The 12076-nt window shown below is 38.6% G+C and overlaps 3 protein-coding genes across 3 annotated transcripts in view; all 3 read right to left on the reverse strand.

The window, feature by feature from the left end:
* Positions 1-12076, reverse strand: part of exorh (extra-ocular rhodopsin) — a 64788-nt gene that overhangs the window by 37977 nt on the left and 14735 nt on the right. The gene's annotated exons all lie outside the window — the stretch shown is intronic.
* The window catches only part of LOC104966657 (uncharacterized), a 50511-nt gene that overhangs the window by 29518 nt on the left and 8917 nt on the right, over positions 1-12076 (reverse strand). The window contains exons 3-5 of the mRNA XM_010795870.1: positions 6075-6249; positions 4150-4295; positions 2363-2539 (exon numbers count right to left, since the gene is read on the reverse strand). Coding sequence (XP_010794172.1) covers positions 2363-2539; positions 4150-4295; positions 6075-6249 — 498 coding nt within the window. The remainder of the gene's footprint in view (positions 1-2362; positions 2540-4149; positions 4296-6074; positions 6250-12076) is intronic.
* On the reverse strand, positions 7250-10053 carry LOC104966654 (discoidin domain-containing receptor 2-like). Its single transcript, XM_010795866.1, has 3 exons — positions 9822-10053; positions 8598-8747; positions 7250-7916 (listed from the first exon to the last, which is right to left on the reverse strand). Exons 1-3 carry the CDS (start codon positions 10035-10037, stop codon positions 7782-7784), a joined length of 501 nt encoding a protein of 166 aa, XP_010794168.1. The 5' UTR covers positions 10038-10053; the 3' UTR covers positions 7250-7781.

Consider the following 12076-nt stretch of genomic DNA (forward strand, 5'->3'; position numbering starts at 1 on the left):
ACACACACACACACACACCCACAACCCAACACCACACACACCAACACACACACAACACACCACACACACCACACCGGCACACAGCCACACACACCACACCACACACACACTAAGGTAAGTGTACCCCCCCTACCCGTGTAGATTGCACCAACCAGCACACACACACGTCCCGGTCGGGATCTGTAAGACCACGGGATCGCTCTCAAGTACTAAACCACGTGGGGGGTTCCTTATCCTGTTTTTTATATATTTCTTATTTAGTTTTTAGAGATGTTTTCGTGGTTATGTTGATGTTGTCCCAAGGGGTTAAGTATGAAATGCGGTTCCCGGTAAAAAAAGTTCGTACTTTCGGCTTCCGGTTTTACAATACACAGTGATTTTCGAAAAAATGTGTGACACGTCCTTACAAGAAGACACACACACACACACACACACACACACACACACACACACACACACACACACACACACACACACACACACACACACACACACACACACACACACACACACACACCAATTTGATACATTTCCCACTCTTATGTGCCCATCCCCCCACATGGATCACACCTGGCACACGCAATACATTTTCAGTGTCTATTCTTTGTATATTTACTGCAGTTGTTCATGTATACCAGTAGTCTGATACAATATTTACAGTTTAAAAGGGTGTTAAATGAAATTTGGTGATTATTAATGTTTTTTTTCTTATCACAATTATTGTTTTTACTCTCCATTTTTACTGTTTGGTCCGCTGATAGCTGCTGTTGCAAAATTGGGGTTTTATTCTGTACGTAACTTTTGCATGATAAACGTGAACTGCCTGTATTGTAAGGCTTACTGCATTTGGTCTTCAGAAGCAGTAAATGCATTTCATCCTTGATCAAATGTTTATGAATAGGAAAAGCGTATGATTTCGTCAAGTAAAAGCATTCACCAGTTATTAATAATATCTTAATTATGGAGGATTGCTGATACTAGATGAAGTGCTGACTCGCTTATACTTTCAGACTTCTTGCAGCCTTATTTAATTCAATATACTTAAGTTTGAGTCCATATTCCAACTTTCATTCTATTTATTGGAACTTGTATTCCATTTTTAAAGGTTCAGCAGCAACTGGAGGAGGTGGTGATGTTCAGCTACAAGTTCCTGGGAGTGCACTTGAACATTAAACTGGACTGCTCAGAAAACACTGATGGTGAGAAAGGCTGGCTCTGTTGTTGGAGTAGATCTGGACACTCTGGAGGAGGGGAGGACGAGGAGGAAGCTGGACTGTATCCCTGAGAACCCCTCCCCCCATGCAGCACTAGTGAAGATGAGGAGCACGTTTAGCCACAGACTCATCCCTCCTCGGACACTCCTTTGGTCCTGTAGCATCAGGCTGCAGCATCAAAGGCTAACCATGTGAACAATTAAAGGTAACCTGTACAGTGTACACACATAAAGTCTGCCCTGTTTGTACAAATGACTTTGACCTGCACTCCCATCTGCACACTAACATGTCAATATATTTAACAATACCAACCCAAATATGTTTACATGTCAAGACAACTGATCAAAGTTTACCTTGTTGTGATATCTGGTTTTAATACTTTCTATATAATTGTATTTTTTTTTTTACCTCGTGTGAATCTGTACTGTCCTGTTTTTCACTCTCTCTCTGTTGCTGCTTTAACTCCTGCATTTCCAACGGGGATTAATAAAGGTCCATGGTTAAAGGTGAGGTAGGTAAGTTTGAGAAACCGGCTCGAGATACACTTTTTTTTATATTCCATGGAATGCTCATAATATCCCGATAGCAATGAATATCTGAAGTGCTTTGACAAAAAATCCATACAAAAATGTCATCTGTGGAAGCCGTAGTACTGTAAAAAGCACGACCAATCATTTCAGCCGGCCCGGTTTAAAATAACTGGATGGCCTACCTGCCTGTCAGCCTTCCATCTGTGCACAAACTTATCTCGTGCCCAAATTGGTCATGTGCACGTTCGTGTGTGTTGGAGGAGGGGCTCTGTAAGGAAGTGGCAGATTTTTTCCGGCTGTGTATTTTCAAATTCTAGCGCACCCGAGCTGGTTTCTCCAAAATTACCTACCCCACCTTTAACTTATCTTAACTTGCAGAAACATCAGCACACATTAATCAGATCAAAAACACATGTTTGTGCAACGGCTGGATGACGCGGATTTCATTAAATTAAGTTCCACAAAAAATTGTCACGGTTTATTTGATATATCTTCATTTTCTTCCATATTCAAACTGTTATGTTCCATTGTTAATCATTCCATACATTTTAAATGTCAAAACAATAATTAATCATGAAGCTGTCAGGGAGATTTTTGAAAAGAAGAATGCACGAATACCTGAGCCTGAAGGTCAAAGGTCACCATTGAGAAACACAGGTTGAGCAAGAAGTACTGCTCCTGGAGGGTCTCCAAGGCCCCACCCACACGGAACGCCATGATGTTGGGCCTCTGGATGAGCAGCAAGGTGCAGCAGACGTGGATCACGCCCAGAGTCATGATGCACACGAAACGCACCTGCGACACACACAGATCTCAGTTCAGATGTGCTTTATCTTGTACATATGGCATCCTTTATAGTATAACATCACAAGAGGGGCAGTAACTATGGCTCATTGAGAGTCAAGACACTCACCCTATTATCATAAATAGAAATGATGAATGTGGATGGTTAAGCATCAGCAAAGATCTACACACAGCAATGAGGTCCAGCCAGAGACAAAAATGTTATAGAAGCTCTGACTTGATGACAATGTTGATAGTCATCTGCGTTCCATTTGTCATCAAGTTTATTTATACAGCCCAATATCACAAATGTTACATTTCTGAAAGGGGACTTTACAGTTTGTACAGAATACGACCTCCTCTATCCTAGGACCCTCACATCGTACAAGGAAACACTTCCAAAGAAACCCCCCAGGTAATGGGGAAAATGGGAGAAACCTCAGGGAGAGCAACAGAGGAGGGATCCCTCTCCCAGGACGGACACACGTGCAATAGATGCCGTGTGTAAATTAAAAAGATAATACATTTTACAACATAGGTAGTCCAAACGTTTGGAAATGCATGTGTCTATAATAAGAAGATGAATCCAGGAGGATGTCAACAATCCTGTGGGAGCCATCGTGTGTTCTTACAGAAATTACACTTTACTAGCAGTATTAAGCCAATTTACTCAACTCCATCTTCTTGGTAGAGGAAGAACCCAGACAATGTTCAGAGATCAACAAAAATGACTACGCCAGATGAATTTGATACTTTCTTTATCACACTCTCCTCCCATTATATTTATAATCATTATAATATAAGTTTTCCAATTTCAGATGGACAGTGAAAGGTCAGATCTGATCCGTCTTATATTTCCTCTTGATTGTTGTTTCACATTCTAAGAATCGAACATATGTTTTAAGAACAAGTGTTTATTTTAAATAGCTTTATGGAAAAGTTTAAGAGTTTTAGAGATGTATTTGAAAATGTTCTTATGTAATGTTGTATGCCGTGTCATAATGTTGGTTTTGAATGTTGGGGTTGGCTGCATTTCCTGGCAGGTTATTGCTTTTAAAAGAAAAACATAGAAGAGAAAAAAAACACATTAGCACAATAACAGCACATTTTAAAGCACTTATGCACAATCAAAAGCACAGACACAAAAGCACATACAGAATCACAGATAAAGGCTCAGAGGCAAAGACATCTACAAAAACAATTATGTAAGCCTTACTCCAGTTAATGACAACTTTTTATTGTCTAATAAGCAAGTTTTTAAAAGATTGAGAGATGTTATGTTCCTTATTTCTGTGGGCCTAGTTTTCCAGGTATGTGCTGCCCTATGGGTAAAGGCTGAATGCCTAAAGCTACTTTTTCTATGAGGTTGATTTTGTTTTCTTAAACAGTCCTATGTCTTGGATTCTTTTTGATTTTTTCAATCAAAATGAATAAATCAGTGAAATTAACAGGAAAGCAGGTCATTAAAACATTTGAGTATTTGAAGATGATTCTCAAACTGTACGTGCCAGCAATCACAAAGTTGTTTTTTGTGTATGTATTATCATAGCGGTAATTGATTATTTATAATAAATGCCCTCATGCAGTGTGCTCTCTCAGGCAGCCAGTAGAAGGCGACCTACCAGCAGCTCCTGCTTGCTCTTTGCCTCCAGCACGGAGAAGTTGACGATGGAGCGAACCATCACCAGCAGCACGCTGAGCACAAACACCACCAGCTCCTGCCTGTTCTCCTGCAGCACCCCCCGGCTGATGTAGTAGATGCAGAACACTGCAGGGGGGGACACACACACCACACAATGCTCAGCACAGCAGAGGTCACTTCTTTACAATCAGTTGCATATAGCTACACTTTTCCATTTGCACTTTTACATGCACATTTTTTCCTTTATACAAAACCTCTATATGTCGGACTTCAAAGTCCTTATAATGCAGTATTTTTTCATATGTATTTCAATTTCTTCTTTGACTATTTTAATTTCTGTTTGGAAGAGCCTGAGATTTAAGATGTTCATAGCCATAACTACGCTGTTGCTATTGTGCATATGACAATAAAGCCTTTTAAATCCTTGAATTATACTTATTATGAGTGGAACTGACCTTCTTATTAACCATTTATTTTATAGAATATCAAAAAGAACAGGGTTTGTAAGGTTTTGTAACTTTACTAAACAAAGCGTATTAATCTCAACTTATTCATTCATTGAGTTTACACTCCCTTTATGCCCTCTCATGACTAAGCACAAATTAATGAAGTCAATTCAAATTAACTGTATGATAAAACATACAATTAGTGGTTGAGTTTCTGTGAATATGTTTCCATGCACACTACTTTACTTTATTTGTTTTTCCTATTATAGTCAAGATATGTCATAAAAAATAATTTTGTCATTTCTGTACTAACCAATTCATCTTAGCATTTAAGGAAAAACGCCACTGGTTTGTTGAATTCTTCATGTGACCACTACCAATTAAAGATGCAAGCCATAATATAATATCCAAGTGTCCTTGCTTTACTGGGCCTACCATTGGCTATCATGAATAACAAGTAAGAAGCTGGTTTTAAGTCTGATCCGTTAACTCTCTGGGTTTTCCAATCCTGCTCTGAGCATGTTCATGTGACCGAGGGAGAGCTGGAGATTAGAAGCAATGATCAGAATCAACAGTGGAGGACTTGATATGACTTTGGGAAAAGAAACATCATTTTTGGCTCTAAAATCTAATTAGCAGAGTCACCAGTTTGTACTGTAATACATCGCTCTTGGCTGCATTTAAGACAGGTTTTATATTTGGGAAAATAATATCTTGAAAAGCCCCCAACATTACGTTTCTTACCAGAAAAAAGTATATTTCTGGACGGCCCAATTCTTAATTTCTTAATATACAAGTTGGAGTTCTAGTTTAAAGTCGTCATGATTACATTGCCATCTCCTGGTATACTGGATTGTCACAATACTTCAAAGCAAACTAAAAAAAAGGCGGCAATTAAATGTGTTATTTCATAAAAACCTAAAGTTAGCAAGTTTATTCCAATACAAATCTCAGTCCAGCACATTTTTTAAAAGCTTAACTGGTTGTATCAAAATATTAAGATATCATACATTTCAATTCACTAGCCTAATGGGGCAAAACACACATGTTTACACTGTGGCATTACAGTATAATGCCTGCCTACAAATCTGAAAGTGAGTGTATCGAAACGTTTAAAGTAGCCTTCACGAAATGGTCAAAAAGTAATCGTTTAAATTAACAGAACAAATGATTAATGTGGGAGAATTATTGGCATATTATTGAATCAATAAGTAAATTACCCGTTAGTTTTAACCCTAAGTTTGTAATGACAATTTGGAGTATATTTGATTAGGTTTAAATGTGTTAAACAGAAGTGATACACCAGCAAAACTGATATGAGGCATCTGGAGGAAATGCTATTGCATTAATCTCCTCCACAGTATTTATCACAAGATCATTTTAGAAAGACTTCTGCTTTTTGCCAACAGTGCAGATGGCTCTACTTCCTGGTGACACAGTACGTGGCACTCCTACTCACATATTCCCACCATCTGGATGAGAGACACAGTGAAGTTGTCCTCGGCAGTGGGGTCCACCTCCGTGTGCTGCTGGTAGACGCTGTACAGGGTGAGGCCGAGCAGAGCCAGCAGGGACGCTACGGTGAAGCAGAAGTAGAGTCTGAGCAGACAGGACAGCTCCGACCAGGGCTTTATCTGAGAGAAGGGGGAGATGGAGAGGATAAAGAATGAGAAGCAACCTGTGATAAGGGCAAAATGTTCAGTGGAACAAGTGTCTGCAAGTCAAAGTTCACAGGAATGAAAATACAGTAGGGCTGTAAATTTGTTTTTTAATGGTTTGAAATGACTTCAATGATTATTAAGATGACTTGAGCCCATCAACACACACACAGTTGGTTTCATACTACTTGATACTTGAAAATGCTGTAAGAAAAAAAACAGCCTACATCACAGCTCTCCATAGGGTTTCATTTATTTTGTTAGCAGCTCATTCCTTAAAGGTAGGGTAGGTAATTCACTTCAGAAACACTTTTTGTTATATTCCATGGAATGCTCTTAACGGATGTTAAGAGCATTCCATGGAATATAACAAAAAGTGTTTCTGAAGTGAATTACCTACCCTACCTTTAAGGAATGAGCTGCTAACAAAATAAATGAAACCCTANGCTCCGCTGCGGTGTGAACAGGAAAACCCGGTGCTTTTCAAGCTCCAGCTCCGAACTGGCCCTGAAACACCGTTGGTGTGAATGAGGTATCAGAGGAGCGTGGGGAGGGGCTCCTTATTTTCATCTAAAGTAACAGACAGAGAATCAGCACTTTGGAAACAGGGATGAAACAGAGGGGATTATGGGATGCTATAATGCATGATCTGTTTGGTATTTCAGAAAAACACTTCAGAGACATGTTTTGTATATATCTGAGACCTATAATATATTGATGTAAAACAGTATAATAGGGGACCTTTCAATGTGATAATATATAATTAGTTACTTTATAGTTTATAGTTTAGTAAGAATAATCTAAATGTGAAGTAACTAGTAACTAAACCATTCAAAGTAGAAATAGCACATAATGGCAATACTTAAGTCTAGTAAAGAACAACAGTAAATGTAGCCTACTAAAGTATGTAATGAAAACAACAAGGAAACTGATACATATATAAGTAAATATTCATTTTCTTTATTAAAAGACTCTTTGGTTTGACTTTGGTTTACTCTTTGCTACTATTCAAAGAAATATACACTTTCTGCAAAAGTCTTTAACATGTTTATAAAACATGTCTGAACAGCTGCGGAGTAAAAACAATATTACCATAATTATAATGTAATTTGTTCACCTTCAAATTACAAAGCATAAATATAAACATTCATCAAAATCCCACCTGTATTGACATCCTCTAATAAATGTGCAATAGAATTAGATTAGAAAAAGAATCAAAATAAAATCTATAGGATTACGGTAGAGTACTCTATAAATAGAAATAGAAAATCAAAAGAAATTAAAATAAATACACAAAGGAGTGAATAGTGCTAATATATATGATATCTACAATATAAAGCTTTGTTCAAGTTAATAGCTTGTTCTCTTATCTTGTTATTTACAGCGCTATTGTGGCTAACCGGTTTTAAAAAAAGATGGACAACATTTGATGAGCGAGACGAAAGTCATTCCAAATAAATCCAGACTGCAGGGACAGTGCATGGCGGAGGGATGATGTGTTGCATTTGCTACGCCAGGCTCTCCATCAGCTGAGTGTGGATATCCTGGAAGCTTGGCCTCTGCTTGGCGTTCCTCCTCCAGCAGCTCAGCATCAGATCATTGTAAACTCTGTCCGGACAACACAGAGGCTTCGGCAGGTACACCTGGGAGCATGACACATAATGTGACAGTAGGATTCATGATGAATGGGGGACATTACGGGTGATTAACGTACAACAAAACAACAATTTATAGATTTCACCTTGGAGAGGAATGGAATACATGTAACAGGATTAAGATTTAGGATACACAACTGTATTCTCTCACAGTTACATACAAAAAAGACACATTCAGATTACTTGTTAATTAAAAAAGAATGACGATTGCTAGCAGGATTACAATGTTACATAACATTTTAAAAATAAAAACAGATTTATTAAGATGTGTTGTGTTTCTTGTAAGAGGAGCACATTTCATTGAAACTTTACTGTTTTGTAGGCCCATGCTTTTGCTGTTTTATTTATTGCGTAATCAGTAGGGGAACAAAACAGAGCATTTTCAGTGTGATCAGATTGTATTTTTGCTTTGATCCCTCTCCCAGGACTGACAAACGTGAGTTATGTGTTGCGTGTGTAGATACAAATAAAGATAATAAAAAAAACACATAGATAATCCAAATGACAAAATATTAACGTTAACACATATAAAAAACAAAGTCAAAAATATCCCAGTTGCGGCCAAATAATATTATCGTGGGCGTCAGGCAGGACCACGGCACAAAGAGAGCCGAGACTATAAGAGATTGTTCTCTGGAGGAAGTGTAACTGAAATGCCGCCCTGCTCACCTGCTTGCCCTGGTCCCTGAAGAACTCTCCTGTGTTCTCGATGACCTGCTCGTCAGAGAGCTGGGAGTACGGCTGCTTCTTACACAGAGTCAGGATCTCCCACAGAGTCACACCGTAGGCCCACACGTCACTGGCCATGGTGAACTTCCCCTGAGAGAACAGACAGCAACAACAATGAGCATAGTCTTCATGTGGAAGCTGGTTTGTAATAATGATCACAGCTGCTATACTGTATAATGAGCAATCACAACATCTGGATTTATACTCAGGTTCTCAGGGAAGCCTTGTTTACCTTTATTTATGTTTTATTGTCCTTTAGTTCAAACCGACAGAAATAAAACAAGTGAGATTAAAAGATTAAGGGTAAAATACAATACGAGTAATTATAAGTAAAATGTCCAATTAAAGATGAAATCAATTGTAAAAAAAAGATCTATATTGTTTGTGTTGCATTTTTCAATTGAGTGTAAGGCTGCAAAAAAAAACGATCTTCCCTACACAATTATTGTTGCCAAAATTATTCACCATAATGATTGTGTTGCAATGTTTACTTTAAAGAAAACGCGGGGGGAAAACAATAATGATCTTTGTTAATTAATCTTTTAGTTTGTTCTTGTGTAATTCGTCTCTTTTTTGGCAAATAAGGTTAGATGCCTCAAATAAGATCTGTTGTTAACACAAGATAAAGAGATGTACATGATTTGTGGATAATACATGTGTAATTACCCCACTTGTGAATTTCCCAAATTATATTTGTCAAAAAAACCTGCTAACAAGAGGCCTTTCACTTAGCGGTGGTCTTGCAGATCCATGCGACCATGTTTTAGTGTGTGTATAGCCTACCGGTAGCTTTTACTTCTGCCGATTGCATTTACGCTTCAAAAATCATAAATGTGATATTAATATGTTGTATTACCCGGCTGAAAAAAACATGTTAAGTATCATAAACATGTTTTCCACATATAGTATTTTCTGCAAAATTCAATGGAAAAATCAAATTGATTTGTGTTGATTGAGCCCTTGATATGCTAACTTTCAGATCAGCCTACAAACACACGTCCTCACTTCAACGCTCTATATTCAATACCTTGAATCCTGTAGTTTGACTGTAGTCCAATTTAAGATGTATATAGTAAAAGCCAATGAACAACCATTTTTAAAAGTCTTAAAATCCAACTGGACCAACAGGACTGCTTTTTTCTCTTCCTCAGGTGCAGCGCTCACCAGCAGGATGCTCTCCCAGGACATCCAGCGGATGGGCAGCACGGCGCGGCCCTGGATCCTGTAGTAGTCCCCTCTGTAGAGGTTCCTGCTCATGCCAAAGTCAGCGATCTTTATGGTGTAGTTCTTCCCCACCAGGCAGTTACGGGTCGCCAGATCACGGTGCACAAAGTTGAGAGAGGACAGGTACTTCATACCAGACGCAATCTGCACAGCCATGGCGATGAGTTTACTGTAGCTGCAGAGGCAACACAGAAACAGAAGACAGTTGAAAATATGGTAAACATACAGTAGTGTTCAATGTTGGGGAGTAGCATGTAATTTCACTTTAAATGTAACTATATTTTGCAACTGTAAGCTTACATTTTGGCTACATTCATAATTGCATGGTAATTAATAATTAGTTTTTGCTATGTTAGTGTTGGTATCCACTGAAAATAAATGTTGGGCTTTAAAAGAAAAAGGAATATTGTATTACTATTATTTTAACATTGCTTCTAAACTTATAACTGTTAATACTGCATAAAAAGGTCTAAAGCAGTTTTAGTTGTTAATAGTGTACAGATATTGTAAGATATTTTCCCATATTAAAAAAGGACTTCATAAAACAACAGGACTATTTAGACCAGTGCAAGTTGGCAGGGGTGAAAAGTTAGGACGATTCTCAGGGCCCGTGACTGACAGGGGCCAAAACTATTTTAGAACATTAAGAAGTAACCTTTCATCATTCATCAATAACAGTGGCGAGCCATGACTTTTATACCTAGGCCCTCTGATCCTTCCGGTCAACTCTTCCATTCAACGAACGAAATTACAACAACTGTAACTAAACCTGCAATTTAATATATTTCTTATAGAAGGACTATCAAATTACTACTACGTAGAAATTTCGAGAGTAAATTTCTAACTCCACTATCGACACCATTGGTCGTACTTTTATCTCATGGTACGACTGTTTACCGGTTGCGATTTCACCATAATTTGAGTCCCAGACTCCCACGGTTCACCCACTACCTGGATTGTTTCACGAAAATTTTGTCCACCGTGAACACACTCGCGGCTCCGTCACGTCCTGAAGACCTACTCCTGAACACAGGTATCTCCCCTTGGTTGCTCAGGGAGGACGGACCAGCGACACTTTTGGTCGACGCCTTCTACGTTGTTCTTACGTTCCATTTTCCAAGTAGGAACAAACCGAAGAGTTTATTTTTTCATATGTTTCCCCGAGTCGTGTGAAAGCAGAGGTCGCCAAATAAAAGTCAGTTTCCAGTGACAATGCTAAGTGTAATTGAAGATGGAAGCTATCATAACCTTTTCATGGCTTGTATGAGTTCTTGTTTGTCTAGTATGGTCACTCAAAAGTCGGAAATCCTACTTGAATCACTTTGTTGTAATAAACAGGTCCATTGGACCTTATAAATATAAACCTCTAATAAAACCCAGAATTGTTATAAAGGAATACTTTATGTTTTATGTAAAAGTAAACGGTACTTTCTTGTAATGGTTTTTACAAACACACACAGTTGATATCAAGAATTTCTCTATCTATTTATATATATTTCTACACATCCAGAATTTCCATTCCTTGTATAAATGGTCTTATAATTACTTGCTTACATTAATGGTGTTTGTGTCAATTCTACACACCCATACCACAAGTTATTGAAAGAAAATTTAATTTTATCTTTTTTTGTAAAATCACACGGAAAAAGGGGCAAGAGGGGACACTAGGCTTTATTTAAATTTCATACTAAAACATGCATCAAGAATAGTCCCAATTTTATTACAATAACACTGTGGATGCAGTTACTTCGTCATTTACGTGTTATCAAACGCGGGCGACGCACGAACGTCTTGCTGAAGGAACTTCCTCTAGGCTAGGGTACAGGCGGAGTCCCTACCGGTGTGTAACACGGCAGGACGACGCGCGCACACACTCCTGTGGCTGGGGCAACACATACTAGTGGTCTCATGTACCTCTTGCCTCTGGGACTTGGTTCAAAGGAGACGTACGACGCTGACCTTCCTCCGCGACCAGGCCTCTGTTCCGTCTCGCCTCCTTCCTCCCCCTCTCATACCAGTCCACCGCGGAGTATGTGACTTGAACCTCGTCCAATCCCAAATCCCAAATCCAGTTGCGTAATTACTGTCCGACAGTAACTACGCAAAACGTGGCCCGGCAACAAAACTATAAGGCGACTTCATATGCGACACTGCATTATTGATACAAAAGAAAGAAAAAAAGCTCCCTTTCCCTC

This window comes from Notothenia coriiceps, unplaced genomic scaffold (genome assembly GCF_000735185.1).
Source record: "Notothenia coriiceps isolate Sejong01 unplaced genomic scaffold, NC01 NC01_scaffold00037250, whole genome shotgun sequence".
Taxonomy (NCBI): domain Eukaryota; kingdom Metazoa; phylum Chordata; class Actinopteri; order Perciformes; family Nototheniidae; genus Notothenia; species Notothenia coriiceps.

What these genes read in the sequence shown, in the direction of transcription:
- LOC104966654 (XM_010795866.1), bottom strand. Translation starts at nt 10,037, where the DNA reads ATGGCTGTGCAGATTGCGTCTGGTATGAAGTACCTGTCCTCTCTCAAC. An exon ending in CCTGGGAGAGCATCCTGCTG is followed by an intron (nt 8,748 to 9,821) that starts GTGAGCGCTGCA and finishes CTGTTCTCTCAG; the next exon opens with GGGAAGTTCACCATGGCCAG. An exon ending in TCAGGGACCAGGGCAAGCAG is followed by an intron (nt 7,917 to 8,597) that starts GTGAGCAGGGCG and finishes TCATGCTCCCAG; the next exon opens with GTGTACCTGCCGAAGCCTCT.